The sequence below is a fragment of the Lygodium microphyllum genome, chromosome 25, assembly GCF_053477565.2.
Source record: "Lygodium microphyllum isolate KBCC chromosome 25, Lygodium_microphyllum_v1.1.10, whole genome shotgun sequence".
Classification (NCBI taxonomy): Eukaryota; Viridiplantae; Streptophyta; class Polypodiopsida; order Schizaeales; family Lygodiaceae; genus Lygodium; species Lygodium microphyllum.
Window position 1 is genome coordinate 64,194,243 of NC_141159.1, and position 27,289 is coordinate 64,221,531.

Below are 27,289 nucleotides of genomic sequence, written 5' to 3' on the forward strand. Positions count from 1 at the left end.
CGTCAATGCCAGAGGAGACACACAACCTTCCAGACCTACCTACAATCTTGGAGCCTGAGATGGAGGCAATGATCGATGCATTGATTCCCATGGGTGTACAAGCAAAATACGGGTGGAGCAATACGAGTGTGACCGAGTTGTTCAGGTACCTTGTACATACACTTCGTTGATTTTTTTTTCGGCACTATTATTAAAAACATTTGTGCTTTTTCAAGGTGTTTATGATTTTTTTCAGGTTATTGAAATATCATATATTACCACCTAAAAATACCATGCCTGAGTCTCGTGATGATGCACGACATGTTTTACGAAAGCTTGGCATGGACTACAACAACATCCATGCATGTATCAACGATTGCATACTGTTTCGAGGAGAATATGAGACTATAAAGACATGTCCAAAGTGTGGTGCTCATAGGTATCGACAGGACTTGCAAGGGCAAACCATCCCTCAAAAAGTTCTCAAACACTTTCCGCTTATCCCCGGCATAAACCACATGTTTCGTACGTCCGACATGGCGAGCTTGACAACGTGGCATGCGCAAAATAGGTCCACGGATGGAGTTCAACGAATATCAGCAGATTCACGTGCATGGAGCCACATTGACTCTACCTTCCCAGGCTTTGCCCGAGAGCCAAATCTTTTGCTCGGTCTTGCAATGGATGGCGTGAACCCATTCGGTCTATGCTCAACTTCTTACAGTGTGTGGCCTATAGTCCTTGTCAACTACAATATCCCTCCAATGGCTCTCTACGAAGAAAGGACATCTCATCCTTAGCTTACTCGTCCCCGGCCGCTACAAAGTCAAAAATATGGACGTGTATCTTCGTCCATTAGTCGATTAGCTTAAGATTTTGTTGGGGGAGGGGGTCACCGTGCAAGATATGAGCAGGCGCGATGGTCGGCGGTCAACCAATATTCGAGCCATTCTCATGTGGACGATGCATGACTTTCCGCGATTCGAAGAGTGCTCAGGTGAATAGGCCTCCATTCTCGTTGGTAATATCTATATTTTATCTCGTTCAAGCAAGTATTCACTAGGTCGTGGTGTTGGAACAGGTCTAGTTACCTCAGGTTATCATACATGTCCATTGTGCGAGCCGCAGTTAGACTCCCGAAGGTCACGAACCATGAAGAAGATGGTATATCAAGGACACGCTGCTTTCTTGCCAGAGGATCATGAACTTAGGGAAGGTTTTCTTGGACGACCTCCAACACGTATAAACGCCGCAAGCTGGTACAAGATGAAAATGGTCCACGCAGAATCACATCCAAATGGAATGCGATGGTTCTCAGTTTTCTACGAGTTGCCATATTGGACCCACTTACATGTCAACCACTTGTTGGATCCCATGAATATTTTCAAGAATATGGGCAGCTTGCTATGGGACCACATCACAGGAAAGAGAGACACTATAGGGGCACGAATGGATTTGAAGGAGGTAGGTAAGATAGAGGCGCTTTGGCTGCAGTCGAGTGCTAATGGTCGCGTGTAGCTACCTTGCGCTCCTTGGGTTTTGTCCACTAAAGAAGAGTGCATTGTGAAGCAAGTAGTCGAGTCTATCTGCACTCCGACGGGTATGATGCGTTTTCTCATATCTGCATTTTCTAAAGACGACCAATTATCAGGGCTAAAATCCCATGACTGGCATAAGATATATCAGGTTTGTAGTACGAATGGATTGTAATTGGCGTGCGCATTTTGCTATTTGGAGTGTAGCCATAATTCATAGTGCTTTCTCATTTGTGGCAGTTTGTACTACCGATCGCGATCGCAGGATGTCTTACTCCAGAAATACACGGAACCATTTACAGGTTGTCAACTTTGGTGCAATGGATCTCACAAAAGGAGATTAAGACGTCCTCTATTGAATCCGCGAGGCGGGGAGTAGTGGAGACGGTCTGTCTCTTTGAGAAATACCTGCCCATCAGCATGCTCACGATACAAATCCACCTTCTTGTGCATCTTGTAGATGAAGTGGAGATTGCTGGACCTGTCCATATGCGATGGATGTTCTTCTTGGAGCGCTTCATGAAAACCCTGAAAGGCTTTGTGTGACAACGAGCTCGGCCAGAAGGTAGCATGGCTGAAGGTTGATTGGTGTCTGAGGCACTAGTGCATATTTCACAATGGCTACCAACAGTGGATCCAGACAACGAAATGCTATGTTCGCTGAAGGATGCTCCCATCTATGTCCACATGACCTGGGTACTTTCCACCTCCTAGAGGTGACTGTCACTCACCAAAAAGAAATGCAATTATTGCAAGTAGCTCAAAAGAAACTCTAAACCACTTACTATATTATAGCCAAAAAAAAAAAGAGAGAATTTGCTAGTTAGATTTCCACATAGCTAGAAAGAGTCTAATATAGGAAAAATCAAACTTTACTAGATTGCCTATCTAGAAAGATAGTTTCCAATATAGAATAGCAATTTTACAATGTGTAAGTAGCATAGCACTTTAAAAATGGAAAGATATCGATAACTTGATAATAAGAATAGCAATTCTCACTTAACAATTATAACAAAAATAAAATTAATAATTCTTGCTTAAAAATTATAAAAAAGATTTATGTATCTAGTTTTTAATGCCAAAAATAGATAAACATTGTATATTTTACAAAATGTGTTATTATACTTAACTTAAAGATGTCGACAACTTCAATCAACAATAAATTTTAACAAGAATAGATCCATGTACATATTCTCCATAGGGATACTCTAAATTAGTAAAAGAAAGTTGCAATCGGAATCAAGTATCAAAGTGTTAATAACTCAAGTTGCATTATTAATAGCCATTAAACAAGCAATGCATATATTCTAAATAAGAAAAAGAAAGTTACAATCGGAATCAAGTATCAAAGTGTTAATAACTCAAGTTGTGTTACTAATAGCCATTAAACAAGCAATGCATATATTTTACTAGATGTCCAATATTTAATATGAAAGGTAAGTTTTTTGAAATGCCTTTCATGACGAGCAAAATCTTTTCTCTCCCATCGTAGGGGCTATTTTGAGTGTTGACATAAAGAATAGTTTGATTTGCAAACATGCTCCTACACCACCTTGCCGACCTGGTCAACCTAGGCCTCCCTCCTCCACTTGCATTGTCATGGAGTAACTCTATCAACCAATCATACATCGGATCTCTATTATTCTACCCCAACATTGTTAACCCATTACCAAACAACTCTCATCCCTTCTCTAGATCTATATTACTCTTGATAAAAGTGCATTTATACATTTCCTAGGATTTGATCCCAACTTCATTAGTTTTACATAGGTTTGAAGTCTACAGACTCTTTCACAAGAGAAAAAAAGGATATGTACTGACTACATCAACAAATTGTACACTTGCCATCTCAACTTCAACCCTTATTATCGGCTAGCACTAGTTGTGCAAACAACAACATGCTCATTCCAACATCTCCTCTACTAGCAACGTAATGTATCCTTACATTGTTGACCTATATTTCCCTCTCTCATGTAATGGTATTTTTCACGTTTTACCATTCTATATTGTTATAGTGTCATTGCAATCAATTCATAGTCTCATTTCATGTATGGGAATAATGTTGTTTCTATGACAATAATGCACAAACCATGTTTGCACAACAGCACATATCATGTAAAGTCTGCAACCAAAATGTGTTATCGCTCTAGTATGAATTGTTCTTGTTTGTATTTACAAATTTGCATTTACAAGTGGTTTTGATTTATGGCCTCCATAATCCAACATACCATGGGTGAGATAGACCTTGGATAACTCCAAGAACCAATCATACCAATATAAAAACCCATGACTTGGCGTTGCTTTAGTCATTTGACCAAAAAACTTGCCATTTTGCTCCCATAACTAAAATGTTCACCTAAGCAAGCTCGCCAAAAAACACATCCCCCAAACATCCCATGGAAAATATGACCCAAAGAAAAACCAAGAAATTCCTTAGATATACCTAGAGATTCCAAAAATAGAGCTAATAACAAAAAATTAATTTTACATTTTCCAAAACTTCAAGAATTACTTCTCTCTAGGCTAAGTTGATATTTCTAAGAGGGCCCAAAAGTGAGTCCAAGTTTTTCCTAACTAGGCTCATTTGATATTTCTGAGAGGGCCAACTAGAAGTGAGTCCAAGTTTTCCCTAATTACCATGGGTTGCAATTATGTGCATTGCCACCATTACAATACAAGATAGATGCACGTGTGATGCATTTTAGTTATGTTGAGTTCAATTGACTTATCTAGATGGACATCACCAAGATAAAGATTGAGAGGACATCGATATCACTAGCAACACCACTTGGTATGAAGATGGCCTTCTTCAAGAACCAGCTTCTCAATATTTTTGCTAAGGGCTTTAATATCCAACTAGGATACATGCATAAGTATATATCCTTCAGGATGACAAGTACCATTGGTTAGAATCAAACCTTCTCACACCAACTTCAAGTTGATACATGGATATATTTCTATAGAGGTAGGGGAGGACAAGCTATGTAAGAGATGTTAGATGCAAGAAGTGGAGATAGAGAGGCATTACAATGCAAATTCCTTGCCTACTATGATAGACAAAGTCCATTGCCTCTTGAAAGAGTCATGAGCACTTATATACTTTGATGGCATCACCTTAGTCTCTATGCTAGTTCTTGTTTTCTTTGATTTATCCATGAAGCGACATACCATGCATCAATTGCACTTATCATTTTAGTATCATATGTCATTTGGGCCCTTAGACATCAGTATGACTTTCTTTTCTTTTTCTTTCTTTCATACATAGGTGTGTAGTTGGTACCACAAGATGGTGAGTGATCTGTAAAACCAAGCAGTGTCTCATTGGTAGTAAGGTGAAAGACTTGTGACGTTCCTAACAATGATGTGTGGATCACAAGTGTATGCTAAGACAAATGATTATTGATTATTCTTCCTCTACAAAATAGATCTTATTGGAGGCATTCTACAAGAAAGATTTCAATAGCTCTTCTTAATGGTTGTTAGTCCAAAGTGTTATATATAGGAGCAAAGTAGTGTTTACTAAAAATCAAAGTTATGTCAACTGAATTATTAAATTTGATTTTAAAGAACTTGAAATTTTTAGATAAGGTCTTTAACTTTGAGTTCTAAGATCAACTTAGTTATAATTGTGACAAAAAAGAGTTGGAAATCTAAGAAAAAATCTACATATTATCAATGTTGAAGGTTTTTACATAGGCATCAAAAACTATTTTCCATGAATAATAAAACATGAAGCATGTTTTTAGATGAGTGTGTGATATATTGAAGGTGAAATTACCACTACCCCTATCATAGAATCTTCCTTCTCGCTCTCCTATCTTCACGATATTTCATATATATATATATATATATATATATATATATATATATATATATCGTGGCCAAGGAGGTGGTGTGATTGTGGGTGATCATGGCATAAATGATACCAGTTCCTCTTTGTTTTCACACATTTAGGACATTGCATAGTGCATATTCTTGTTGAAAGAAAAGTTGACTAAGAGGTTATTAAATTATTGATGTTGTCTCCTAATGTATATATCTTAATATACTAACATCAAATTTAAGGTGCTATAGTTGTTACACAAATCAAGGAAGGCACTTGTCCTCTATTGGAGTCATTTAGTCTCTCGTATCTACTCTCTATCACAACACAGTTGTATCATAATGTGTGAAATATATTTCTTTTAGAAATTTATAGGCAAAGTTTGGTTACTACTCTACATCAATAATGTCAATGGAATGTCAAGAGTTTTGTTCTAGTAAAAATTTAAATACTATCACTGGGATTTTATATTTCAATGTCAATATATAGAAACTTTTAACAAATTGACTTGCTTCAATGGAATGGCGTACATTTGTTAGCAATTAGTTAAAATTTTATAGTTCAATATCATTATGTAGAACCTTTCAACAAATTGACTTGATTGCAATGAAACTAATTCATACATCTCCACTTGTATGTTCGTGTGTGTCTCATTATTTGGGCTAACTTCTCCATGAGAGACTTTGCAGAATCATGCATTTTTTTCTTAAACTCTAAACCACCAAAGTGCTAGGAGTTGCAAGATTAAGGTTTTGATGTGTATGCCACCCTATCACACTCGCACCTAAATAATTTCTATCTTGGATCACTTCAATGATAATACTTATTCAATGTAGTATTATTCATTCTTATATGTGAAGTTGCAATAGCAAAGCATAAATGTATTAGCATACTACTAACATACATTTCACCTCACTAATAACATACTAATCTAGTACTATGTTAGCTTAGTACTAACATTAGCAATAGTAAACCCCAAACCAACTAACCAAGATTATTGTTATATATCAGCTCTAGAGACCTTTGACATGTATTTGCAAGCATAGTACTAGCAAGCATTTCACCATAATACTAATGTATTTGTTTAAGTGTTAAAAAAGTGTTATTAAATAATCTATTAACATGCTATAATTGCAACATAGTGCTAGGATATTAAACTATTGATCATCATAGTGCCAACATATCTACCTTGACTAAGGAAACATATCAATTGACAATTGTGAACTACAAACATATACACAATTGGTACTAAATACTACCAGTAATATTAAACTATGTACATCATATACCTCACCAAAGCTAAAGATTACAACCCTTCTTTCTGCGACCCGTTCTCAAGATTTCTTGTTGGAGTAGTCCTAGGATGGGGATTCTTTCCAATTCTATGACAGTCTTTAGATTCCTTGGCATTATATGAACGCACTGTGTGCCACAAGAAAGTGTGCTTTAAAACCCAAAGCTGCTATTTTTGAACAAGTACCATGAAAAGTGTGTTTTGAAGCACAAATAGATCAACATTTCTCTAATGCATAACAAGAACATAAGTGCTTTAAAGCACAATTACAAAAGTTGTCTCAATTTGTCCTCAAACATAATAAAATGTGAATATGTCAACCATCTATATTTCTTGCATGTCAGTACGAAGCACATTACATGCACATTTTAATATCTTTATACAAAGAGGGTTTCGGCAAATCATAGTTTTGAGATTTTATTATACATTCTAGCATACCTTTATAAGGGTAGCCATGAATTGCAAAGCATTCATCATTTGCTCCTTGGTCACTTACATATATGGGGATTAAGTGTGGGTTGAACTTCAAGTTGGGTTCACAAATGTATTGCATCCTCGCTTGAATGTTTTTTCATTTGCTCACTAGAGCTACCTACCCTATGTATAGCAGCTTGCTTTGTCATGTCAATTTAACTCATAAATGTGACCATGTCATATAACACTCCAAGACGACTCAATAGAAAAATCCATCCACAATTTGATGAATGCAAGTAGGACAACACGCGACATATGTCCAACATGCACTTGTACAACGTATCATCAAGTAAAACTATATTGAAGGATTCTACTCAAGAAGCATCTCCAAAAGGTCTTGGGCTTATTATAAGAGGTTGATCATCACAAAAAATAGTGACTTCCACACCACTTCAATCTAGCTAGTGAATTTAGCCATCTATATTGTTGCATGCTAAGACCCTTCCATCGAACAATTCATCCACAATTTAGTTGAACAACAGAATTATCTAACACTTGACAATGTACAAGCGATAACCTATATTAGACTATTCTACCATTCTCTCAAAGGTAGCCATTTTGGTATAGCTACAATACAAGACCTCTCAATACCATAATCCATCAATGAATTTGTATATCTAAGCCAAACACATTCCTTATAAGAAGTGTGTGCCTAACATGCACTTACATAGTGTATTAACAAGTACAATTATATTGAGAGATTTTAGTCATGAATCGTCTCCAAAAGGTATCAGTCTTATTAAAAGGGGACCAATCCACCATCACTAAGACTAGAATCCAATGCAACACTTTAATCTACTTCATGAAAGTAGCCATTTCCTATAGCTACACTCCAAGACCCCTCTAAAAAATAAAATTTTCATAGTTTGCCAAACAATGTGAGGTATCTAACACTAGAATAGTGTGTCACTAGTAAAACTATATTATCAAGGTTCTACTCACAAATCATCCTCCAAAAGGCATTCAAACTATTAAACTTACCAACATGAAAATTGATTTGCATGATAATTTTTGGCATACCAACATATCCCTTTGTCCTTTACAAGTCCAAACAAAAACCTAATCTTCTTGTTATTTGTAACCCATTGCACACCTCGAGACAAACATACGTGAAATCCACTACCAAAATCACAAAGAGGTTTGAATCTTTTCTCATTGAGGGACATCCTTTTCTCTAAACTTTGTATTCAAGCACATAAGTCTTCCCTTCTACACATAACTTGAGCTATAATCTTCTTGTTATTTGTAAAACATTGCACACCTCGAGACAAACATGCGTGAAATCCACTGCCAAAATCACAAAGAGCTTTGAATCTTTTTTCATTGAGGGACATCCTTTTCTCTAAACTTTGTATTCAAGCACATAAGTCTTCCCTTCTACACATAATGAGCTAACATGTTAAGAGACTATTCATATCAAACTTACTAGACCTCCAAATAATATGTTTCCTTGATTACACTTACAAAATTGATGCCTTAACAATGTATATTTCACCAATTACACAAGTCATCTATGTCTATTAGACAACCAACAATAGAACTACTTAGTCCTTGGGATTGAAGGAGTAGATCAACTATAAAGATAAGATCAAGGTTACAAGGGTTTAAAGGAGCCATTAATGAAAGATTACTAGACAACATAAGATAATATATGTACCAACCCTCTATTTTTTGTTTCACTGACCACCTTTATAAGGATCACATGATGTCACATAAAGTTTTGTTGTGTTATGAATAGTAAAACTTCATGATTATTACTATTATTAATCTTTTGAATTTTTACAATTAGCCAAGCACTTCATTTCCAACATGATAATGTTAGGCTAAAAGTGATGTTTTCCTTCTTAAGAAGTCTCTCTTCAAGTTTTATAAAATACCCGTTAACATCGATGGTATAGCTAGCCATGACTAGTTCACATGAAAATTGAGTTATTGGATAGATTTGAATTCTCAAGAAAACAATTCTTTGCTTGTTACATTGACATAAACTTGACAAATTTTTAGTTTTCTTCATTAAGAAAGCAAGTGTTGGCTGATTGGATTTCCACCTAATGAATTTCAAACCACTTTCGCATCTCGATTTAAGTATCTCATATTTCCAAGTGACTTCTAGGTATCTAGCTTGCTATTACAACTTGCTTAGTGCATCATTAAGCGTTTAAATCCACAAGAACCACGTTGATGGACAAGTGGACCATGATATATAGAAATTCATCTACCTACTTGTGACCCATATAGAAAAGGATAAGAGCTAGTTATATGCTCAAAATCTAAATTGAGAAGTTATGAGGCAGTTGTAAAAATCCCCAAAAGCATTTCTTAACTTCTTCAAGATGGTTGAAAATGGAGCATTTCTAATTCAAAATCATTTCTAAAACTTCTATGTTCAAATGAGCAACATGGATAAATTTACCCCTTGAACCAAGACCTACAAACATCATGGAGTAGTGGTAAGATAATCATAGCTAAAGTAATAAACAAGAGAATACATTGATTTAATATCAGACACTCCACCAAAACTTTGCCCCATATTCACATTCTTCTTTATCAATTGAACATTTTAATCTTAACGATTAAGCCTTATCCATCAAACTACATTTCCAAAAGCATCTAACTTGAGCCTAAATTTCATATCACCAAGGCTATAAAACAATAAAGAACCTCAAGTAGATTTTAATGTCAACTCCAGTGGTATCTCAATTGTCCCCAACTTTAAACAAGGTAAATGGGCCAATACAGTGACGTCCCTAAAAGCAAAACATGTCGCACCCACCCCCATTTAGTGACAATTTTGTACAAATAATGCATCATTTTTACTACTTGAAGCTATGGCACAAATGTGTAGATATTTGAATATAGGTTGTGTGAGTCAAGTAATTAAGCTATACATAGTTGTTTTAAGTCTTGTTTTTGTAAAACCTTAAAACAATGCATCCTTTAATATCACTCTATTTGTTCCTTATTGTCGCTCTTTTATGAACCCTTATGACGTTTAAGATTGATTTGTAAAACAGAATCATATAATTCCCCTAAATAAAAGAGATTCAATGGAGAACCCTCAAACATCACTGAAAAGGCCCCTTCATGTTACCTCCCTTAAGTACCCTTTCAAGTACCGGCGGCCTTGTGGATGATAACATGTGCGTCAATTACAATCAGTCAATCATGCTCCTAGAATATTAAAGGGTACATTTGAAGCATGCACAAAGAATCTGTGTATACAGTGAAAATGGCTACTGATCTGTACACTTGCAGCCCAAACTGTCCACACCTAAGTAAAATATTTGTTCTGTATATTGATGCTCACTCACATAAATCCATGCTTCTGGTACAATGCATTGAAATGGCCATACATGTGCTTCTCATCTACCCATCCATGTGACCTACTAAGGTGTGTGCCACCCTCTGAAGAGAAGTTTCCATTCACTGCACTGCCTACTCAACCAAACATTGACATGAAAACACTCACATACTGTGTTTCAATTTGGAAAAACATGGAAACAAACACTTCAAGAGGCTTAATCCTCTGCAATAGTAGCACATTCGTAATGATTAGAGCTAGCTTCAGCTTTTTATTGATCAATTAGCTTGATAATAGGGTTTAAATAACTGACTAGCCAAGATATAGGGATAAAGGGATCAATTCTACTACCGCACATGAATAATATTACACTGTATTTAACAGGTCCAATCCAGAAGTCTGATAAATGCAGTAGCCTCACTGATTGCCTACTTGTGGACCTCCCAACTTACGGTTATCATCCCAGCCACGGACCCATGGTTGTCCAAGCTTGGCTCTAGTCTCAGCTGGAGCATGTGTGTCCAAGGCCCCCATTATCTTCTCATGTATTGCTTTAAAGACCTATTATAAGAACAATTAGATCACACTAAGCCATTTAAAAAAGTACTCGAAAGTTATTTAAGAGGGCCACTTACAGGATTTGCCACTAAAAATTCAGGAGCAGGTTCCTGTCCTGTTAGCCACTTCCAAAGCTCAGGGTTCTCCTGTCAAAGACACAACATGAAGTCTGAACTCTCAAATCTCAACTTTTTTAGAAACTAACTAGGCAGATAAAGAAAGAAACAAAAGCATCACAGGGTTGGTCAATAGGTATTGGCATGAAGGGCCGCTCCCACATTGTTGGACAAGAAGTATTATTCCTTAATACCCAACCAAATGCAATAGCCTGGGCGGGTCAGCAGACTTGCCTGTCAGGTTGTCATGCCAGCAGGGCAATCCACCAGCAATTACGGGCCAACCTGCTCCTAATTTCCCCCTCCTGTCAGCCTATTTATGGGTAGCAGTTGTTCTCAAGTGTGTGATGTGTGACGGGCTGAGTGTACACACACAAAACAGCCCTTTGTATCTTTCTGCCCATTCTAGTGTTCAGCATTCTACATTTCTGAGTTCTCTCTCTCTCTCTTTTTTTTTTTTTCGTAAATTCTCTCTCTCTCTCTCTCTCTCTCTTTCTTTTTCGTGAAGATAATTGAATTAAGTAGTAAATATACATCAGACCATCAGGTCAGCATACTCTGTCTCTCTCACTCTCTCTCTGTCTAATATTACATGAGGCCTGCAGGCTCTCAGAACAACCAGAACAACCTATTACATGAACAGTACTAATAAATCACAAGGCTCTCAGAACAACCAGAACAACCTATTACTTGAACAATACTAATAAATCACACAGAAGGAACAGCTGGAGTAGAGCGAGCAATCGCCAGCCAAGGAGCAGCAATATCCGGAAGAACCAGGTCAGCTGACATCATAGAAGAGATTTGCCACAACACTAATCCACACACACGGGCCACCTGCCCATGGATGCCTGATGATGAATCAAAAATAAAGGCATTGCGAGTACGCCATATATGCCGCAGGGCTGTCCATCTAAGAAAATGGAAAAGGTAGGAACAATCTGAACACAAAAAGGGCATAGAGGACATATTTCCCATAATCCACGAACGAACTGGAATGTGGTGCCAAGTCACCGAGGACCACACACGGAAAATGAAATTCCAGATCTGTCGCGCAACAGGGCAAGAGACAAAGAGTGAAGCAATGTCTCATCACATGTAGTACACAAAACCCAACGACCTGCAGAGATCTTTCGGGCAAGGAGCACTTCTCCCGTTGGAAGACCCCCAATGAGCAGCCTTCACATGAACTCTTTACCCTGATACGGAACCTTAGACTTCCAAAGCAGGATAAATCTTTCCCGCCGCATCTTTTTGCTCTCCCTAAGACGCCATAACTTATTAACTTTCCCCGTGACCCATCTCTTAGCTTCCACCATCTGATAATATATCTGATTAGCTGACCTTTCTCAAAATCATCAAGAAGCACATACATCCAATCACGCCATGGAGCCAATGGCTATAACGCAGGCAAAGGAGAGAACCTCTGAAGACTGTCCTGTATGGACGACCAAATATCCCTGTATCCATGCGGCACCCTAAAGTACTGACGAATGCTCCTAAAAGAATAAAGAAGGGTGGATTACTGAGTAGTAATGTGAAGACCCGATGCCAAAGCAAAAAGATTCCGGGCCACCATTGCCCAATTAACATTAATACGATCCGCCTTAAGGAACATAAAAGAATCATTTGCCAAAGTTAGACCCACAAGCTGGTCACCACCGGGAAGAGTTAAGCCAACTATCTCACCTTGAGATGCTAACTTATCCAATAATGAGAGCATTGGGTGAGTTACCAAAGCAAACAGCAAAGGGCTGAGAGGACAGCCTTGCCGAAGAGACCGAGATAAGGCAATTTCCTCCGTAATCCCTCCATTAACAGCAATGCGAGCCACAACACCCTGATTGATGGTTATCAACTAGAGAAATCATACGGGGCCCAAAACCCATAGTAGACATTAATTGCTGCAAAAATGACCAACTAACATGATCGAATGCCTTCTCAATATCCAACTGAAGCATAACAACCTGCTGGTTAGAAGCTTTGGCATAATCAATTCCCAGCTGAACATTCAAAATGTTGTGCATTATATTCCGACCTTTAATGAAACCGTATTGACGTGGATGAATGAGGTGCGGAAATACTTTCTGCAAAATGTTGGCAATAATTTTGGAGAAGATTTTATATAACGATCCCATAACTGAAATGGGTCTCCATTGTTTCAAAGAGGTCGGAGAGGGAACCTTGGGCAACAACCTGATGATAGCAATCTTCCAATCTGAAGGCATCATACCAGAGTTCCACACCTACTAACACAAGCGAGTTAATGGGTCCTTAAGCAATTGCACATGGGTTGAAAACAACTCATTAGGAAGCCCATCCCAACTTGGACTTTTCCTTCGAGGCAAGTGAGACAGCACTGCTTCCACTTCATCTTCAGAAATATTAGCCTCCATTAAATTCACCCATTCTGGTTTGACCTGATTACTAACCAGGTCACAAATATATGTTCAAGCAAAGAGAACAGTATCGGAAAAAATCTCTTGCGAACCCAACAAGGCCCTATAAAAGTCAATAGTCATTTGAATAATGGAGGCAAGATCAGTCACCATATCACCTTGCCCATCCTTTAAGCGCACAATATTTTCTCGTGCATATTGCTGATGCAGACAAGCAAAAAATTGATGAGTTTGACAGTTGTTATCATGTAAAGCTTCGGCTCTGGCTTGGCTCTGGCTTGGCTCTGGCCAACAGTTTGTATTTTGCATATTCCTCTTCTTGAATAGATTGGACCCTGCCTTTCAGCCATTCAATGCATGTGAGGAAGTCATCATTGGAATCCCCAGTCTGACACAGACACAAGAAATGAGCTAATAAAGATTGAGCATGCTGCAATTCAGCTCGAAATGAGGAAGCATGCTGAATACCATATTGTCAGGATAACGCTCGCGCATTATCCCTAAAAACTACCCATGCTTCCATCCCTCTAGATAGGACCTTCGAGCTAAAAGAAGCTATTAGTTGCTGAACACCTTCCAAAAACTGATTTTGCTACAAAAAAGATTAATTAAACTGAAGAGGCAAATGGGCAAGGAGAGCCTTGAATGCATGAACAGGTCTTTGGCTCATTTCCAGGACCAAAGGGTAATGATCTGACAAAACATGTTGTCTTTCCACCCGCATATCAATGACTGCATGAAGAAAAGAGTCACTTTGACAGATGTAGATCCTATCCAGTCTGGCCCAAGTATTTGGATGCTGAAGAGAACGATAAGTATATCCGGCTTGTGATGGATACATCCAGGACCACATGTCCCGTTTCAAAGATGCCGCTGCAAGAGCATCCCAAGCCTGTCGCTCAGGACCATCCATAACCGAATGCGGAGAGGTTGCCTGATCTGCAGAAACACATGCATTAAAATCACCCATATAAAGCCTTGACGAGGAGAGGTCACCTGATCTACAAAAACATAGGCATTAAAATCACCCATAACAAAGCCTTGACGAGCCATGGCAAGGCAGTGCAGGTCATCCCAAAGCTGACGACGTTTCCTTGCATTAGAAGGAGCATAAACGCCTACAATCCACAAAACCTCTCCCTCATAAATTATTTCAAGAATCAAAAATCGGCCACGAGGGCCCTAAGAGACCAACGATGGTTGTAGGGAGGATTTGACCGCCACCATAACTCCCGATCTGTGCGAAGGTCGACCACTAAAAAAAACTGCACAATCCTTATATACATAAGAAGATCCAGCCAAAGCGTGTTGTTTATGCTCCACAGCATAGAAAACATCCCATTTTCCAACTGGCACCACTTTCCATAACCAATACTGCTTGCTGCCCGAAGAAATACCTTTTACATTCCACAGTGCAATTTTCATGATCAATCACAAATGAGAAAAACTACTGAACCACCGCTTTCCCTTTTCCTTTTACATCAATAGCCTTGGCAACCTGGAATCTCTCCATTTCACCTCAAATAACATCAACAAGATCTGCCCTCAGCAAACCCGCAATGGAAGCACGGGAAGGGAACTGTTGTTGCTGGGAGCGGAAAACATCCTGAGGCGGCACAAGCCTCCCACGCACATCGAAGCGCAAAGCAAAATCAAAAGGCCTTTTATCTTCTACTGTCAGAGCATGCGAAGATTGAGGTTTTGTATAAAACCCCCTATCTCTGCGTTGAAAGGTTTGAGTGACTAGGGGCGGCGGAGGATGAACAGGAGTGGAGCGAGAATTGTGTCTAGCGTTATGACAAACCACAGTGACCCAGGAATCCTCCTAAAGAGACAAATTCCGCCCACCCGAAAAGCGAAGCACGCTCCCCACCACCATGGGAAACATCCTTCTTGCCTTCATTACAACCATGTGGGGAAAGCTGCTCAAGATCAGGTACGGGCTTTTGAATCGTCTATTGAGGGAGGTGGTCTTGCATTTCCATATCTGGATCCATAGGGCATTGCCCTACCTCCATATTTTTGTCGCATTCCGAAATGAAATGGCCCAACTGGCCACATCTGAAACAGTGTCCTGCAAAAGTACCCCATTTTAACCATACACCAACGTTTATAACCCTGGAACCTCAAAAAGAATCTTTGTCAAGCAAGGTATCCCTGTGTCCCAAAGCATACATGCCCTATTCCGATTGTGGGAAGCCAACCGATGTTCCACCAAAACCTCCCCAATGGTTCTCAAAACCAGAGGGAGGAGTCTCCAGAGATGCGCAGGGAAATCCACCACCTCTACCCAAATTGGGTATGCCTGTCTCAGCACCTCCTAAAACTCGGCCATGGGCCTCCGACGGACCACATGAACTAGTTGCCCATCCATAAACAAAGGAATGTGTTGCATAATAAGAGCCTGTACTTCCGTAGAACAAAAAAGAACCTCAAAGAATCCCTTCGGACCATCATAAATCTCTTCAACCAGGGGAGTCTGCATATGCCCTGAAACATCTTCTAAGCACTGTTCAAAACTGACAAGCATGGACTGCAGCCAAGCACGAATTCTAGTAATCAAAGGAGTCCTCCAATAAAATAAAATATGACTACCCTCTCATGGAAAGCAACTATCTGTTGTAAGACCAAGTCGGTTCCCCATCCGGTAATGCGTTAGCTTTATCCTCATTACAATGTACATAATCTGACATAAGATGATTGGCAGAGGTCAACATGAGCTGTAAAGATCCATTGGGTTGTGAGCACGAAACATGAACCTCTAACTGAGGCAAATTCAGGCCTAAGACCGGTTCTTCAACCGACATCCTACGACGTTTTCCCATCTCTTCACTATCCTGCAACGGCCCGAGTTCATCAGCCAACAAATCACCATCCAAGTCGGCCAAGTCTTTGTCATTCCCTTGCCCAAACTGTTGATCGAGAAAGGCCATATCGATACCATTAGATTCCTGCAGATTTGCCATATTAGAACTAGATTCCGATCACAAAAGTCTCTCTCTCTCTCTCTCTCTCTCTCTCTCTCTCTCTCTCTCTCTCTGTGTACAGGGGCAGGTCTGCTCTCTGTATAAGGGCGATCAGAGGATGCACTGAAGACTGCCTGGACAGCAGGTCTGTTTCTGCCTAGGTGCGTGAAAGCTGTCCATGCAGAGGCAGGGCAGAGCTGTCCCTTCTCCCTACGCAGCGTCTGTGTCTCAGGGGCAGATCTGGGCGCCACACGAACCACAGGTCGTAGAGCAAGAGTATTCACGGACAACAGATTACAGGAGTGCAGGGGCAGGGCTCGCGGAAGGCTGAAACTAACCCTGCGCAGAAAAGACGGAAAGGCTCAGACAGCGCGCGAGGCAGCTTCTGACGCCCACAGGACCAGCAGAGCACGAGCGCCAGCAATCGAACACCCAGCCATCTCTCTCTCTCTCTCTCTCTCTCTCTCTCTCTCATGTCCATCTTTTGTGTTCAGCCAGTGCATCCACTTCCACAATGTTGCACTTTGGAATGGTATCAATGTAGTGAAGGGCTGACCTGGACAATTCTGAAGAGGAGGTTTCAGCATGATAGTTGCATTTTCAGCGTACGAGCGCGAGCAGGAGGGCTGCACGTCAACCTACAGCTGGAGTGAGCAGAGGTGTGTGTGAATGGAGGATTGTTTGCTGTTTTAATGTGCAGAAACAGCAAAAGCAGTGTTGAAAAGGCTGCCTTTTCAGCCTTTGAGGCAAATTTCGAGTTTTTATGGACTCCAATTAACCTCAAGGTTTGGGCAAAGCCAGCTGCGTTTTCAGAGCCAGAAGGAGACCATCCAGCATATGCAATCTATTGAGGGGAGAGAAGGATGTCCATCACAACAGACATGGATTTCCGGGCCATCATGGACTGCAATGGCCCTGTCCTGCCAGCTCTTCCCCAAGATCAGAAACTCAATGGTGAAAACTTCAGCATCTGGAAGGTGATGATGGAGGCAATCTTTTCTCATTTCAAGCAAGTGACATTGGAACAGACATAGGCACATTGAGACAAGCTGCTTGCTCACATTTTGCTCATTCATTTTCATCTCATGTACACCAGTAGCCATTGCTCATATGAAGCATACAACAGCTGCTCACCAAATATGGCTGCACTTGGGGCAGCTATATAACAGGATGACGCCTATGAAGAGGGTGTTTCTGGAGGTACAAATGCCGACCTTGGGTCCAAACAAGTCTACATCAAAGAGGGATCACATAAACAAACTCCAACAACTGCAAATGGAAACCCTGAATGCGGAGAAGGTGATCTCCTTGGAGGCCATGGTTGTCACTCTTCGAGCACAACTAGCACCCCAAGGGAGTGGTTTCTATTCTTCTTTGATAACTTTAGAGCTGGTTAACATCATTAAATGGGCAGAGCTACTTCCCATGGTTGTGGACCAAGAAGACAGTCATCCAAAGAAGGAACTGACCATTTGCATTTGATGTCTTTATATCAGAGGTCCTATATGTCCCAATACTTGGCTACATTTGTGTTCGATGAGCAAGATATGTGGACTAGGCCTCCTTGTGGATTTCAATGCGAAGTCCTTACATATTCTAGATGGCCATACATGGAAGGTGATGTACCATGGGAAGAAGGAACATGGTGTTTACAAGCTCAAGAACACAACCTTCTCTTCTATCTTTTCTCTTCTAAGTCACAAACCGAGCTTCGGCATGCTCGATTCAATCATCTTAACCATAAGTACTTTCGGCAGGTAGCTCATAGCAAATGGTTCATGGCTTACCAAATGTTGGGATAAGCCATACCCCCCTGTGTATCCTACATCAAAGGCAAACAAAAATGAGATGCAATCCTAAACAAGGCTTCTCGATAGACCAAGGGCCCCTTGGAGCTTGTTTGACCGAATTTTGTGGACCGATGTGTCACAAGTCCCTTAAGGGGAGCAAATATGTCATACTTATTGTGGATGATTATAGCAGCATGATTTGGGTATATTTCTTGCAACTGGAGTCACAAGACTTCTCAAACTTTGAGATTGTCTAATCTTCAAGGATAGTCCATGTGGGCAGAAGCTTAAAATGCTGAGCAAGGGGATTCATCAAGAGTTCAGCAACATCAATACTCCATAGGATAATGATGCCTTGGAGCAAAAGAACAAGTACCGTAGTCAAGATGGCTCGCGAGGACCATGTTGGAGCATCGAAAGGTGCCTCAAGTTCTTTAGGTAGAGGTTGTAATCACAGCTGTCCATGTCCTTAACAAATCACCCACCGTGGTAGTTCCAAGTATAACACCATTTGAGGTATACTTTGGTACAAAACGTTATGTATCTTATTTCAAGGCCCTACATGTCCGCATTGTGAGGAGGGAACATGATGTAAGATGGATCTGAAGTCCATTAGAATGGTGTTTGTGGGCTATAATTCCCAATCAATGGGAGCATCATATTTATGCTTCGGAGTCCCAATATGTTTAGACCAACAAAGACATTCAATTTGTTCCAAGCAATAGGTGGTTGCCACATCTAGTACAAGTGGAGCCATCAAAGACTGAAGCTTTTGAGAAGGAGATTGTCACACTAACAGGTTCCCAACTAATGGCTGCATGTCAAAGACTGATGAGCAAGGGAAGTATTGACCTTCTCCTAATAGGTTCATCCGACTCTCTATAATACACACATCAAGGGCATCCCCCAAAAGGAGTCACAGGAAGGGCCACAACATTCTCATCATAATTAGGTACACACAAGAGAGTTGTTATGCACCAATTACGAGTTGATGACCCCTGCCATGGTAGATAGGGAATCCACATCCATTGGAGGAGATTACACCATGGTCACTGGCATAGGGCCATGGAATAGGAATTGGAGACTAGAAATGGAATGGCACATGGGAGTCGGTGCCTAGCCCCGTTAAGGTGATTTGAGTGTAGTGGGTCTTTAAGACCAAATATCACAATGATGGCATTTTGGGCAAACACAAGGCCCCCTTGGTGGCCAAGGATTGGTTCAAAAGCTAGGTGTATACTTTTGTTTTACTTTTTTTCCTTCTGCATGTATGGCCATGATTCAAACAATGCTTGCCATTGTCAACCATAGGAGATGGTTCATATACAATTTGGATATCAAGTTTGTATTCTTGAATGGGGATTCAAAGGAGAAAACCTATGTGGAGTAGCCTCCTCGATTCTCTAGCTCAAATGGTGGTTGAAGAAGGCTATGGCCTTAAGTAGATGCCTCAAGCATGAAACAAGAATATTGACATCTTTCTTTTGGAAAGGTTGGGATATCAGAGGTCGAAGTCCAATCCCCGATCCAAATTTGTACATCCACACATCGGCTGGTATGCATGTGATGCTTGTGCTATGTATGGATGGCCTCACAATTACGAGGGATGACATATAGATAGTGCACTAGACAAAGATGCCTTGAACCAAAAGGTTCAAATGACCAACATGGTCTTCTACATTTCTTTCTAGGTCATGAGATATGGCAAACAAGGGGGATCTTTCTCTCTTAATAGTGGTATGTGCAAGAGTTCTTGACTGCCTTTGAGATGACTATATTCCATCCCATCTCTACTCCTATGGATGTAACTATTAGATTTCAATCTACGCAAACTCCCAACTATTGATACTTCCAACTACCACCCATTGATTGTGTTGACCCAAGTGTGAAAGAAATTGTGTGATTAATAAAGAATGAATGAGAATGAAAGAATTAATTGATGCACAACAATACTCGATCACAAGTAAAAAGTGGTGTATTAATGACTACGACGGAATACAATGTTGAAGGCGACCAAAATGAATCATGCCATACTTACCTCATTAGGAGTGAGCTTTACAGAACACCTGTTCTAAACATAAGAAGCACATAGAATTGCATCAAACCAAAAAGAATTTGGTAAATTCTTACTCTTCATCATGCATCTTGCCATTTCCATAAGTGATCTATTCTTTTGTTCCACTACTCCATTTTGTTGTGGAGAATAACGGATGGTGCACTAATGGCGAATAGCTCAAGATGCAAGATACTTTGAAAACTGTTAAGAAAAATATTCATCCCTCCTATCGGTGCAAAGGGTCCGAATACGAAAGCCACTTTGGTTCTCCATCATAACAATAAGAGTCTTGAAGCAAGAAAAGACTTTAGACTTGGACTTCAGACCATATACCTAGGATGTGTCATCAATAAACGTGACAAAATAGAGGAATACACCGAGAGATTTGGTCTGTATAGGACCACAAATATCATTATCAAGGAGATTCAAAATAGATGGGGAATGTGTTACAAAACACGGATCTAGAACATAGCACTGACTATGAAGGACGGAAGTCCATAACAAGACTCATGGTGACATAGACAAGAGGACAAACTATTGCTCAAGTGAATTAGGTTCCAAGATGTAGGCTTGGACTCATAAACACAATCTTGAGCTCACCATGATAGAGACACAGAATGAAGTACAAAGTATAAAATAGCATTGTCTTGAAAAGTAAACTAAGTACATGTCTTTATAGCTTTTCACCTTCTCCACTCTCCTCACTGTGCATATGGGATTCAGGACATCTCTTCCTGGAGCATACATCATTTGTTATTTCTCAACACCCCCCCTCAAATGATGAGTCCCTACACTTGCTGGCTTTTGCTCCCCCTACATGATAACATGGCCCGAGAGACTAGCTCATAGGCAGCCTAGTCAAGTTAAAGTTTGAGACTTTACATCTTTGGCAAGGGTTTTTACAAAGCAAATCCACTATGGGAACAAATTCCTTAGAACAATCTGTCCGAATTGTTGATGGTAGTGGAAGCATCTTCTTCTTCTTCTTCTTCATTCATGAATTGACTTTGATGGTGGTCATTCTGCATCTGCTATGGTATTTTCTTGTGAAAACATTCACTGGCAATATGGCCACTTTTACCACAATAATGACATGTCATCGGACTTTTGTTGTCGGTGTTGAATTCTCGACCTCTTTTTTTGGGTCCAGTAGCTCCTTTGGTGTATAGGAGATTTTCCCTTGAGCTGGTCTCTTTTACATCTTTGCTTTTAAATTTGCTTTCTCCATCAAGCAATGAGTGCTCAATGTCTTTGAGAGAGAGATTGGGAACATTACTTAGTGTTGAGGCAAGATTCTCATACAGTTCATGATTAACACTGGCAAGTAGCACTGCTATTGCCTCATCCTCATCAATGTTCTTTTTAAGAGTTGCTAACTGAGTTTTAAGGCTCTTGAACTTATTGATGTGTATAGTCATAGATGAACTGTCTTTTACATCCAACTTATAAAACTGCATAAGTAATTTTACCTTCGAGTTCTTTGTTTGGGTACCAAACATCTTATTAAGTTCCTTCCAAGTGGTCCTAACATCTCTAATGCCAAAGATATGATGTAACACATCATCACTTAGTCCCCACGCAATGATACCTAGTGCCTTGTTATTCATCCTCTTCCATTCTTTGGTTTTTTATCAAGTTACTGCAAGGATCCCACTTTCTAAATCTTCTTCCCTATCATCTGTATCACCTTCATCTTTTTCAAAGAGATCCTAGAGATCTTTCCTCATGAGGTGGTACATGGTCTTTTCCTTCCTAGACATGGAAACCTTCTCCATTAAACTTTGCTATTTGCTCAAGTTCTGCCATGTTGATAAACTTCAATTATTCAGCAAAAGAGTTGTATTTCGATGTGTCAAGAGACACTAGTGCAAGGTAATGTGAATGCACACTCTGTAGTACCGAGAGATACTATGTCTAGTCTTTAAGCTTGACTCTTCTTCCTTCTTTGATGGTGATTATTCGATGCTTGTCTTTTCCTTCAACTTGAGTCCTTGCTGGAAACTAAGTTGGGAGCTCAAATCAGAGTGGCAAAACCTTCCAATGGAGCGAGAAGAGTGAGATGGAAGAGGAGCTTGATGATAATATTTGATTAAATATTCCAAGTCTTCCAAACACTCCACAAATGTCTTCTCCTTGATGTTTATCACCGAGTAAGTCAGTGAATCAAAGTGGCAATAGGTTGGTTTGAGTGTCAAAAGAGAGAAAATGAAGTGAGTTTGTGGGCTTGAAGCTCAAAATACTATGTCTGCTATTAGGGCTAAACAGGCCGACTGGTTTTTCACTTGTAGCAAGAGTTGTAGTGCATCTTTTGAAGAACCCTATGGTGATGAGATAGCTCATACAATGGGCTTCAAATGCCCTATAGCTACAAGCTGGATCGTGGCACGCATGAGTGGCGGGAGCTATGCAACAGCACGTAGGCGCGAACAGGGCAGCGAGTTCCAATTTCTACAATGCTAGAGCTATAGAGCAACAATCTCATCGATTGAGGTGCCAAGAGGAAGCGTCTTGAGCAGAGGAAGATATCTCCAAAAGGAATCACTAGAAGATATGGCTTGTGGAAAGAGATCTAGAAGCTCCAAGGTGGGTAGGTGCAGTCTGGCTATGGCTGCCACAAGGTCCAGCTGAGATTTGAAGTAGAAACTGGAGACATGAGCTGAATGTGAGTTCGTTAGAGATCACCAGAGGTAAAGGAAGACTAAAGAGTCAGAGTATGAGCTCTGCCATGCCCAACTGGGCTCTGATACCATGTTACAAAACACGGATCTAGAGCATAGCACTGACTATGGAGAACGGAAGTTGATAACAAGACTCATAGTGACATAGACAAGAGGACAAACTATTGCTCAAGTGAATTAGGTTCCAAGATGTAGACTTGGACTCATAAACACAAACTTGAGCTGACCATGACAAAGACACAGAATGAAGTACAAGGTACAAAATAGCATTGCCTTGAAAAGTGAACCAAGTACATGTCTTTATAGCTTTTCACCTTCTCCACTCTCCTCACTATGCATATGGGATTCAAGACATCTCTTCCTGGATCATACATCCTTTGTTATTTCTCAACAGAATGAACATGAGAATCCTTAGAAGAGAAAAATCACCGCATCTTACCAAGTAAACAATCTTCACAGCCGAATAGCGGTCGAGAAGGTAACTCCAACGCTCTGACGTGAGCGAGAAGTGCTGTAACTGAGAGTGAAACTCAGGAAGCAATCCCTACATCAACTCAATGTTGGTTGTAGCATTGCGGGCTCTCCATTGATGGATGCAGTTAAGGTGAGCTACTCGAGGGTCCAACATAGGCTCTAGACCAACGACGAGGCCCCAAAGACCCCTGAGACTCAAGCACTTGTTACATGAAATTTGACCAAGTGATAAAATTCAACCTGTTAAAACGAGTCTTATCCGTGAAGACATTTTTTGCCATTGAAACACGAGCGGTAGTGCTAGGTGATGGATAAATAGGAGAAAGTATAAAGTGGGTAGAATAGGAAGTAGAGTACACTTGGGAATGGGCCTCAGAGTGCCTACCAAGCATACAGTGAGTGTGCAAGGTGGATCCATAGGTAGGGATAGGATGACTAGGCATGGGCATGGTAGCCGCATGAGTAGCCCAAGAAGGTGGGATGGGAACACGTGGAGCAAAAGATGGAAATCCCTGTGTAGCTAAGGATGGAAACCCTTGTATCTAAGCAGTCATGTGAGATGTGAATCTGGGGGTAGTGAGGGGGATGCCCATCACAGTCGTCCCAAGTGCTGTGGGTGTGCTCATATGCGGAAAGGTGAGAGGCATTGTGTTAAAGAGTGACATTCCCCCTAATGAAGTACCAAGGTGCAAAGAAGTAGAGAATGAGAAAGTGCTAGGAGCGGAGATGGAAGATCTAACCCCTGGTGTGTGTGATGTAGATATGGAGTGTAATCCAAGGTTTTGCAAAGATGATGAGAGGTGATCAAGGCGTGATGTAGAAGAGGGTGGGATGGGAGGGAATTGAGAAGTGTGTGTTACATGCTCAAATGAAACGAAAGCTGTAGATGTACTTATGATCTTTATTCTTATCTCCTTTTCAAGTTGCCCACTTAGCATTGCATATGTTCTTTCCACCATGTAGTGAGCTACGGTATCAACAATTGGGAGGTAGCACCATCAGCTCCAAAAGGAATATTACTCTTATAGCCAATAATAGCATCATGAGACATAATGGATGCAAATTACTTCTCTGCACCCTTCTTTTCTTCTTTTCAGATCTTCCTTCTACATCTTCATCATCTTCATGGTCGCAAGACGCCATCTTCAATTTTCCACCTCTGCTCCTCCAAGTTATTTTCTATAGGCATGAGCCACCATTTCTTTGTCTTCTTATAACAAAAGGATGCACTAGCTTTGGAAAGCAAAGAACTACTACTACAGGAATAACTGCTAACAGGGCTAGACAACCAAGAACCTTCCTCATTCAAAATTATCGAACAACAAAACCAAAATTCTCAAAGCAAACATTGTTCTTTAGGCTACCCATAAAACCAATCCAACATTGCATTCCTTTCATTGCACCAAGTTGTCTATAAAATAGGCAAAAGATACCCCTTCCTCTTCTCCACCATTCCTGTAAGGAGGATAATGCATTCTGAAATCTCGAGGTGATAATGCATTTTGAAAACTCTCTGTGGGCAAATTGTCCTTGTCCAGGAATGAAGATTCTCTTGCTTCTTCTCCTTCATTCCACCACAACTCTCACAATTCTCTGGATTTACTTCTTGTCAAGATGACATTTGACAGAGTGGGATAATTCTCCGGCATACAAACAGAAATGCAAAATTAACCCTTTGAACTGCATCATCCTGCAAAATTCAGATTTCTCCCCATAAACAAAGTCGTTTTTAATTGAGTTTTAAACCAAAGGTTCAGGGCAGGAATGGCAGGATCGCCAAAGTGTCACAACCCTAAGTCTATGTAGAATGAATAACAAGACTGCATTGTTGTATGAGGAAATACAGCATAACGTAACAAGCATTGCAGAAAGCAATCTTACTGCTTCAGGAAACAAGCAAAAACTTAGAAATAACACCATAGAACCATGAGAGAATACCATGGCTTTTATGACACCATTATGAAGACAAAGAACAAAGAATACTGCTGCAATAGAGCACAGAGATGAGACCAAAATATGGCGCAAACTGTCAACACATGCTTTCATTATCAAGATCCCATCATCATCCATAGCATGATCAGCAACAAAGCCAATGAGAATGCCCTTTCAAGCCACACCTAATCAAGAACTACCTATAACCATAAATCACATGATCTTTTAATTCCATTTACATCAAAGGCTAAATAGATTAAAGTCAAGAGACTAAGGGTAATACAAAGACTAAGATAAATATCATGTCTAAAGCCATGGTCAACAAAGGTGGAAAAGGAGAGAGAGGTGCTCAGAGCTAACCTGTTGAAAGGAGCTTGGTAACAACAAACCTTATCGGGAATTATAATGGAAGAAACTATGTGCAAGAAGAACATGAAGTTATGCAATAATTGGTGTTCAGATAAAACAGATGTTTTCACATTCCAAGTGATTTTCAAAGTTAAAGTTTATGGCATCATATGCAGCATCATCTCATATTGGAAGAGAATTCTCGCAAAGATGGAGCTGGAGAAAGGGAAGCATCAGTTTTGTGAAGATGACAATGTCTTCTGAGCATGGGATAGGAATTTAAACCATCTTGGGCTGAAACACTTGGGAGAAGTGGAAGAAGAGCAGCATCCCTCATCAAAAGGGGAGTCTGCCAATTAAATCACTGGGTAAGTCCAAAAGGCAATGTTACATCCAGTCATGTAGGAGCTCATGGTTCCAATCTAACAAAGGTGTGTAGACTCACGTGGGATTTTATTGCAGGCAGGCTACTTGCTTCTGCAGGTCAAAATGCTTTGGGAATGTGCAAGGGATATCCTGCACTCAAGTTGGGCAAGGAAAGGAAAATAAAAGGAAGATGCTTTGTACAAAAAGAATTAAGAAATTGCAGCAAATTGTAGACAGAGTGAGAAGGAGCTGGGAGATTGCACCGACTAAAGAAAAACTTAATGGCATTCTTAAGGGCTTTAAAGCGCGAAGCTACCATCAAAAGATATACTCTTGGGTTGGAAGGTCATCATAATTTCCTTTTTAGCAGCAGACACATTGGAGAAAAGAGGTGTGACCATTGGGAACTGTTGCTGTCATGAAGTAGAGATCTTAAAACATCTGTTTAGGAATGGATTTTTTGCCTTGAAAGTCTCGAAGTAATATTGCCTCATCTAAGACTGAGGGATCTTGATGAATGTAGTATGTTGCTATGTATTCTTGGAGAGAGTAGGTCAAGAGGCAAACTCAAACTCTTAATGGTTAATCTCCTCAGAATGCTTATCCTGTAGGAAATTTGAGAAGCAAGAAACATGCTCCATTTCCAAGGGACAAGCAATGAGGTGAGCTGGAGAAAAATTAATTCCATAGCTTGGAATTATTGGTGGGTTGCTAGTACGGTAGCAGAACAGAAAAAGAGGATTTGGCCAGACTGGACTCCCTTTTAAGTCAGCCATTATCCAACTAATGTAACTAGAAATTTTTATCTATTAATATAAATCATTTCACATCTGAAGAAAGAAACAAGTGAATCGAGATCCAAGCATCTAATATTTGCCTCACCAAATCAAGCATCTCAATCAATGAACTCAGCTGCTTCTCATCAAGCTTTTCTATGTTTTCCTCTGCCCATTTTCCTAGAAGTAAATCAAGTTCGAGGTACCCTCGCTGTCTGCTCCTGTACAACAACCTGCAAAAAGAGGATATCATTACAACAAGTTGCAATAGAGCTTGGCACGGATGAAATTTACATTCTTACCCACGCAATCAGGATGTGTAATTAAACTACATTACTTTTGCAAAAAATAGAGGGTTTTTTGACAAAGACTTTAATGTATGCAACACTTCTTGGTCTCTCATCCAGCTTCCTATTGTAGCTGC

At 40.1% G+C, this 27,289-nt stretch overlaps 1 protein-coding gene across 1 annotated transcript in view; it reads right to left on the minus strand.

Moving 5' to 3' along the window:
* Nucleotides 1–10,651: 10,651 nt before the first annotated feature.
* SDHAF2 (succinate dehydrogenase assembly factor) overlaps nucleotides 10,652–27,289 on the minus strand; it is a 53,963-nt gene continuing 37,325 nt past the window's right edge. Inside the window, exons 5-7 of the mRNA XM_087666342.1 lie at nucleotides 26,972–27,098; nucleotides 11,042–11,110; nucleotides 10,652–10,967 (exon numbers count right to left, since the gene is read on the minus strand). Coding sequence (XP_087522468.1) covers nucleotides 10,824–10,967; nucleotides 11,042–11,110; nucleotides 26,972–27,098 — 340 coding nt within the window. The 3' untranslated portion in view covers nucleotides 10,652–10,823. The remainder of the gene's footprint in view (nucleotides 10,968–11,041; nucleotides 11,111–26,971; nucleotides 27,099–27,289) is intronic.